We start from the raw sequence: 8,440 nt of genomic DNA on the forward strand, positions 1-8,440 counted from the left end.
GTTCACACAGCACACGACAAACACTGTGTCTGCATTGCTAGCAATTTGCCTGTTTCAGTCATCTTTTTGTTCTTTTTTGTGCTGTCTCCAAGTAAAGATTAATATAATTTTTATTTATTTTCATCATTGATGTATCTGTAAAATTACATGACTGTGTCAGCTGGCTAGCAAAAAGAAAATACACAAAATTATTTTCTGCCCTCAAGTTGTCCCTCATTGTATTTTCCTCCCAGTAGAATCTTAACACAATATTTTCTTCAAGAATCCTAATGCTGCGTTTGTCACTATAAATGGTTATTTTATGGAATAGAGCTGCTTAAAATATCTATTTTTATGTTACAAGAAAAAACCAGCATATGGGTTTTGAACAACATAAGGGTGAGTAAGTAAGTACATTTTCCATTTTTAGGTGAACTACTCTTTTAACTGGTGGCTAATTTTTTTGACAAGACATACTCAAAATATAAATGGTCTCTTTTAAAAGTAGATTCTTAGGAGAAGCTGTGCAAAATTCAGAATTAATTAAAGACATAATGAAACAATACAAGCAATGTATGGAGGTACAGTCTTTGTTAAGTTCCATTGTTAAATAATGAATACATCTTTATGCACAATTTAGCCTACTGAGCTAATTCAAGCTTCCGGTGTTGAATGTCAATAATGTCGCTGGTCTGCCCTCCATTGAGCCACAGACCTGAAGAAGGATGGATTCTGAGATTCTTGTCAAGGCGGTTGAAAACAAGTGAAGATAAATGAGAGAAAAGTGTCAGACGACATATGCAAACAGAGAGCAGAACACCTCTATCACCCAACCATCCATTAACTGCCCTGACACATGCACACACAATCTATATGCACCAATCCCAGATGTGAAATTGTGTGATGACAGAAGCAGGCAGAGAAAGATCTTTCTTACTCCTTAAAGTTTCTAAAATGATTTTGTGTTGCAGAAGGTGAGAGAAAGTGAGACATATGCCACAACAGGATCAGATTGCAGGACAAAGTCATTTAGAGTTTTTCAGGGGCTTGCACACACACAGCTCATAAGATCATATTTCTGAAAGGGTTCAGCTGGACAACAACAAAGCTAGAAACAAATTACAGAGACCCTCATTGGTCTGTGGAGCTCCCATGGTGCTCTTTGATGTTAAGTTGTCCAGGCCTTGTCTTCTTTTCATAGTGTGTCCACACTCGACCAGTCATGAATTTTTTTGGCCAATTATAACAGGCTTGGACCAGAAGAAATGGAAATGCAATCATAGTAAGCAAAATAATTATTTTGTTATCAATGCAAATGCTAAATTTGCAGAGGTAAAATGTACTCAGTGGCAGATTTAGGCATGGGTGACACGGGCAGTCGCCCAGGGCGGCATCTTGCTGGTGGGTCTTTATCACCCATATTCATGCCAGTCTGGTTCCAGTTTGAACTACACTTACTACACTTTAATAGGAACACCTGTACACCTACTACTTCCTGTGATTATCTAACATCTAATTGTGTGGCATTAGTGCAATACATAAAATCACGTGGAGACTGGTCAGGAGCTTCAGTTAATGTTCACATCAACCATCAGAATGGGGAACAAATGTGATCTCAGTGATTTTGACCATGGCATGATTGTTAGTACCAGACGGGCTGGTTGAGTATTTATGAAACTGCTGATCACCTGGGATTTTCGCGCAAGTCTCCTGATCTCCTGGGATTTTCGCGCAAGTCTCTAGACTTTACTCAGAAAGGTGCCAAAACAAAAAACATCCAGTGAGTGGCAGTTCTACAGACAGAAACACAGTTTCAGACAGTTGATGAGAGAGGTTAATGGAGAATGGTCAGACTGGTTCAGATAACCACTCTGTATAATTGTAGTGAGCAGAATAGTATCGCAGAATGCACAACACATCAAACCTTGAGGTGGATACAACAGCGGAAGACCACATTGGACACTTTATTAGGACCATAGTGTTACCAATAAAGGTCTCAGTGAGTGTACATCCCAAAGAATAATCGAATAAATTATTTTTTGACAAGCAATTTGATTATTTAATTGATCCCTTAAACGAATCCCAAGAAACTAAAAGTCTCACATGTTTTGTTAAATAAATCTTGTTTTAAGTTGAGATGCCTTCTGTTCCAAGGGGTGTGTTTCATAAGGATGAACAGATGATGGAGGGTGAGATAAACACTGGTCCCAGGGGAGGTGTGGTCTCATGTAGCCACTGTATGAGTTCCTCAATTCACCCGTCTGCTCCTCCTCTAAAATGCACTTCTTGGAATGATTATGTGATAAATGGGTGACACTTGCTATAACGATGATAGATCAATAAAACTGAGAGGGAAAACTTAGAATCGAAGGAGGCAGAGTGGGAAAATTAGAATGTTTCTATCTTCCTCTCTGTCTTTCTGCTACTGAGACATTGTCTTTCTATTGACCCAGATGCACTTCATTTATTTGTTTAATTTTGCTCTTCTTTTTCCCTGGTTATTTGTGTTTTTACACCACCTTTGATGCATCTGTCCAATCCTCCCGGCCTAATCTTTTGGGCAAACAGTGTTTGCTCAGTGTTTGCGTCTGAATGGGCCAACATCTGGGCTGAATCAGAGGATTTTAGAATGGTTTTAAGAGATCAGTTTAAATTCGTCCACACTCATCAATGTTAAACACTAAACAACCCAATCTGTAAAATTGCTATGCACAAGATTGTTTTAGGCTATTCAAAATGCATGTTTAATATAGCCTAAAATAAATTTCATCAATAACAATATAGCATAGGCCTACACTATAATGCAACAAAACATGAACTGATCTGTTTATCATTGACAGTAAATTATATGGTGATGAAAGGTAATATAAAGCACTTTAAGAGCAATTTAAATCGATCACATTGGTCACCCCACTTCATCTGTTCACATGATTTGCTATGCAGTAGTTTGTGCATGCGCTGGGCTGGTTAATTAGTTAGCCCTATTAGTATCTGTAAATATGTGTCAGTAGTGAGTGAGAGAAGAGCCTCATTAAGGTGGGGCTGTTTTTAGTGGCTCTGCGAGGGAGGTGCTGCTCTGATTAATTTGGAAATGTGATAGCATGTAATTCTCATTACCTTTAGGAGTAATTGCATTTTACGCGGAGCAAATGGGCGAGGCGGCTGAATATTACTAACAAGCAGATGTTAGGAAAGGAAGACAAGACATCAGCAGCCTGTTTGCTTTCATAGGGTTCAAAATGTGGCCAAAATTACTTCTACACTTACTCCTGCTGCTACTGGGGGTCAAGCTTGGAAAAAATAATTTTTAACTAATTGGCCTATAGATATGTTGTTTTATTATTATAATTATTATTTTGGTTACTCAGTTTTGCCATGGAAAAGTTATAGGACTGACCAAAATGCCCTGGCATAAATTGCAAATATGTGTAATCTTCCTTGTCCCATTATCTTCACACAATCTGATAATTTTCTCCATATAAAATAAGAAATACCCTCTTTATTTTTCAAGTCAATGATTCTACCAAATTAATAGGCTATACTGAATTTTAAAACGAAAACAAATAAACAAGTGGCCAATATGAATATTCAGAGGTTTTAATCCATATCGTTCCAGCTCAAAAATCCTTTGGAAAACATTGCAACAGAAAGAGCAATCTGCCATCCAGCTGCTGGCGTTTAGTTATGTATTCCACATAATCAGTCTCGCGGCTCTTCATTTTTCTGCATGTTTTGTGCACTGCAAGAATTCAAATGTTTCCTGAATTCTAAAGAAAAGATGCCCTTTTTAAGACTTAAAAACACGAGGGCAAACACATTGTTTTCCAGAATGAAGCAGATATGCTTCACACACGTTGATGAGCAAAATCTACAAGGTTTCGTTTGGAAACATGCCCAAACCGGATCATTGGCTTTGGCAGGGAAGGGTGTTCACAGGTGACAGAGAGGTGAAGAAATTTCGACGTTACCTAGGTTACGTGCCAAATTGAGGGTAAAGTGTAACACTTTAATTCTCTCACAAACGTTAATAGTTTAGTCACTCTGTCCATATGCAGGAATTAAAATGTTGACTCGGTCTAAATTGAAACTGTGCTTTAATTTAATTTTAATTTAATTGATCAATTGTCACACATTATACATACATTTCTGCTTATACATGGTGAAATTATTTATTTTTCACATGTCCTTTCAGTGTCCAGTTATTGGACAGTTTATGTAAAAGTGGACAGTGTTAAAGGCTATTTAAGTGTGCAAACGTTGAGTGTGTGTGTTTAATTGTGTTGGTAAGAACAATCAAATGACTCTTTTAATTTTTTATTTCAAAATGAAAAGAGAGAAATTGCAATATATATTTGAATTTGACTGTAAAATACATTCTGATAGTGAGGTAAAGGTTAACGAACACTTTACAACAAGGTTCCATTTGTTAATAACAGTTCACAACATTAGTTAACATGAACTAACAATTAATAATACTTTTACAGCATTTCTTTATATTTTTGAATGTTACTTTCAACATATAGTAGGCCTATCAGCTTTATATGTTAACATTAGTTAATGCAATATTCTATGAATAATAGTCTAACAATAAACAATTGTATTCTTATTAACTAACATTAACTAAGATGAATAAATGCTGTACAAATGTAAACTATTCATTGTAAGTTCATGATACCTAATGCATTATCTAATGTTAACGAATGTGAACTACCTTATTGTAGTGTCAACGTTAATCAGACCGTTAAATTGAGGTATCATTGTTCCTTCCGTTTTGTCTGTCTTGTCTTGAGGAACATTAGGCATTTTAAATAACAAATACTTAAATAAATAGCTAGAGAAAAAAAGATACATTTATTGAATTTAGAATGCACTAGTCCTCTGTTCTGTTTGTGTTTTTTCAATTGTGATTTAGAGTTGTTTTATTAGCTTGGGAAAAGTTATTGATCATTCTCTCCCTGTTGTTCCAGTGTATCTATTCTACATTAAATATATGGTGTTGGTCTGAGCACTCTCTTTTTGTTCTTGCCACGAACGAATAGTCCTATATATTATTTGTTTCGAGAATAGACCAGCTTTAAAAATTGTAACTAACTATAATTTGTCAGTTTTTAATATCACTTCGAACTGCGCTGAATATCTTTTGTTTTCTTCTTCCTTTATTTTCTGCTATATTTTATCATTGTGGATAACGTAAGTCTGAAGATCAATCAAACGGAAGAGGAAACCTCAAGACAAGAAAGAAAGAAGCCAAATTCGATGTATAGCCTTTCATTTTTTGATGATTGAATTGTTTATTTATCCCATGAGACCTTCTTTTTTGTTTGTTTTTCCTTTTTGCCATCTCCTCATGTTTAAAGGGCTGTTTCAACCCTTTGAGAAAAAGAAAAACCATTCGGATTAATTAAACAAGCACAAACAAATAATCATGTATCACTTTCAACTTTTATTTTACAGTAGGACTCAAACAATCACCGCACATTAATTTGAAAATACCATCAAAATAAGTAAATAAATATCATTTTGCGCTTTGTTATAAAAAATAAAACTTGATCATTCTTCGCATCGGTACTGACGGACAAGCTTGTGCAGAAAGAAGAAATAAAAATAAGGAAGAATGGATGTCAGATAACTGAAGGGACAGAGCAAAAGTGAGAAAGAGAGAGTTCAGGAATGAACGGGTGCATTTTGATTCCTGTAACAGACAGCTCGTGTTCTAACCTCAAACATAAGATAGGGAAGATCATATAAAATCTCTCAAACTGTACAAATGATATCTACATATTTACTCAGTATAATACAAAGTGTTCTCAAAGTCACAGGGCCCTTTCAAATGTATAATTTCATTTAATTGAAATGAGCCAATACATGATTTAGCACTCTTAGTATATTGGTCGGATTTATTTGATGTCTAAAACATGTACATTGTTTTACATGTCTTATTTCACATTAAACGTGTCCAAGTCTTGAAAGGCAAAGATAGGGTAGGCTATACCATGCATTTTCACAAACTTCAAACACAAAAATGAACATGGATAAACCCCAATTCTTCTAATATGTTAGAAAATTCTATGTTAGTGGCTTTGGCCCATTCACCTTCAGATCTCTTTTTCCAGAACATATTGTTCAGCCATAAAAGTATAAACACGGGATAAAACAGTAAAGTTTATGTTTCCCTTTCAAAGTTTTTTTTAGCTCTCTTTTAGAGTTCAATGCTTTATTTTGAATCACTGGTCAGTCGTGGCATGCTGACGGTGCTCATAGCGGACACGTGGGGTGGAGGCACCTGGCACATGCTGCACGGGCACGGGATTCCCGCGCCCCAATGCTGGAAACTTGTGCCGAGTGGCCCAACACCGGCTGGCGGTGCCTTGAGGAGTCCATGATGCGACCTGATAGTCGAGAGACCGGGAGCGGAGAGAGAAGCGGCAGTGGAGACTGCTGGCGGAAGCAGAGGATGATGCACCGCATGAGAGGGGTGCGAGACAGCAGCGGGGTGGCCCGGTAACGGAGCAGCTGCCGCGTGCATAAGGGTGCCACAACTGGACGGGTGGAAAGCGGCATGATGAGCCCCGCTCCCGCCGCCGTAGATCTCGCTCACGAGCCGTTTCATCTCCTCTAGTGAGTTGCTCAGCATAAGGATGTAGTTGCGCGCGAGCAGCAGGGTGGCTATTTTGGAGAGTTTGCGCACGGATGGCCCGTGGGCATAGGGCATGACCTCCCGGAGCCCGTCCATGGCGATGTTTAGGTCGTGCATGCGCTTCCTCTCGCGGCTGTTGATCTTGAGGCGCATGCTCTGTAGTTCGTTTTCCGATAGAAGTTTGCGGTCCTTTTTGCTGAGCATCTTCAGAGTCATTGCATCCTCATCGGCGCTGGACATGCCCAGCAGATCAGCGCCTCTGTAATCCGGAGGAGAGTCACTCTGAGTTGAAGAGACGGCACCAGAGAAACCCACAGATTTCTTTACGGCGGACAGGAAGAGGTCATCACCTTCAGGAGAGGAAGGTCTACTGGACACTCGGCTCGTGTCTGAATCCATCGTGTCGGAGTCCTCTCAGTTTCTCGCAGATGTAAATATTCCTGAAAACGAGGAAAATCATTTAAATAAAATAAAATAAACACGTGAACTTTCACTTTGCAAACACAGCAGATATTAATATTAAAATGTGGTTGAATTAACCAAAAAGCACTAGAGTAACGTAGAAATCCGTATAAAACAATCAGAAGTTTCCAATAAAGTAAGATATTATAGTATATAGTTTACAAGTGTACGGGCGAAAAAGCAACCTATACATTAATCTTATAAACGTTATGTTTCATATCTTGGATATAATGAAAAATACAACACATTATCCCATTGAATGCATGGAAGGATACATTTGTTTGTTTATCATGCGGTTGTTTTTTTTATAATTATACGTTATGCATTGTTATAGGCCTAATCGTAAACTATTTTCTCAAGTCAGTGCATTCAACGGGATTGTTTTTTTTTTTTTTCTTATTTTTTTTCTTTATGTTTCTATGTTTTCAAACTTACCGGCAGCAGGTGCAAGCGCGTGCTGGTGTGCGGTTGTGCAGAATTCCTTATTCCAGTTCACTCGTGCACTGTCTGTGTTTGGCACGCCCGAGAGTGACGAGGGGGATTTTATAGTGGGTCCCTCCCCCCCACCACCCGGGGGCAAGTCACCGGGACAATGTGAACGCTTTTCCGACAGCCCGTCAAGAACCAATGAGCTCCAGTGGGTGGGGGTCCTAAAACCTGATGTCATTCCAAAAAATCACAGAGGCTTCATTAAATGAATTAAACACACTTCACATATGGTGCATCCTCACAGACCATCGTTTGGTTTAGATTACAGTGAGTTGGTTGAACAAACTGTGCAATCTAAAGTTAAGTGATGCATGGGTCCCGTAGATCATGTAGGACAAATGCTGAAGCATGTTAAAACAAATTAAAAAGTCTAAATGTTAAGGAAACTTTCTTAGTATTTAAATGGTAAATGGTCTGCACTTATATAGCGCAGAGTGCTTTACCGTTAAGGTTAAAAAGGCGCTATAAGTGCAGACCATTTAGCATTTAAATACTGTGACTCATTCACCCATTCACTCACACATTCATACATCAATGGAGGCAGAGCTGCCATTCAAGGTGCTAGCCTGCCATTGGGAGTAACTTGGGGTTCAGTGTCTTGCCCAAGGACACTTCGGCATGTGGAGTCGTGTGGGCCGGGATCCAACCATGCGATTAGTGACCGTCCCGCTCCACCAACTGAGCCACAGCCGCCCATAATTTAATCGGCCCCTTAACTGCTCTTGCATGATGGTACACCGAAAAGCATTGTTTACTCACAACAAATAGGCCTAGCTGGCAGTCACAAATAAATACTGTATTATTTATCACTATTTATTTATTTATTAACTTTATCCACTTTATTTTTTATTTAGTTTATATTAATTTACCACA

General features: G+C 38.3%; 1 protein-coding gene across 1 annotated transcript; it reads right to left on the reverse strand.

The window, feature by feature from the left end:
- Positions 1-5,408: 5,408 nt before the first annotated feature.
- Positions 5,409-7,898, reverse strand: LOC127655264 (oligodendrocyte transcription factor 2-like). Its single transcript, XM_052142955.1, has 2 exons — positions 7,514-7,898; positions 5,409-7,056 (listed from the first exon to the last, which is right to left on the reverse strand). Exon 2 carries the CDS (start codon positions 7,013-7,015, stop codon positions 6,194-6,196), a length of 822 nt encoding a protein of 273 aa, XP_051998915.1. The 5' UTR covers positions 7,016-7,056; positions 7,514-7,898; the 3' UTR covers positions 5,409-6,193.
- Positions 7,899-8,440: the final 542 nt, after the last annotated feature.

The sequence above is a fragment of the Xyrauchen texanus genome, chromosome 14 (assembly GCF_025860055.1).
Source record: "Xyrauchen texanus isolate HMW12.3.18 chromosome 14, RBS_HiC_50CHRs, whole genome shotgun sequence".
Classification (NCBI taxonomy): Eukaryota; Metazoa; Chordata; class Actinopteri; order Cypriniformes; family Catostomidae; genus Xyrauchen; species Xyrauchen texanus.

What these genes read in the sequence shown, in the direction of transcription:
- LOC127655264 (XM_052142955.1), bottom strand. Translation starts at nt 7,015, where the DNA reads ATGGATTCAGACACGAGCCGAGTGTCCAGTAGACCTTCCTCTCCTGAA.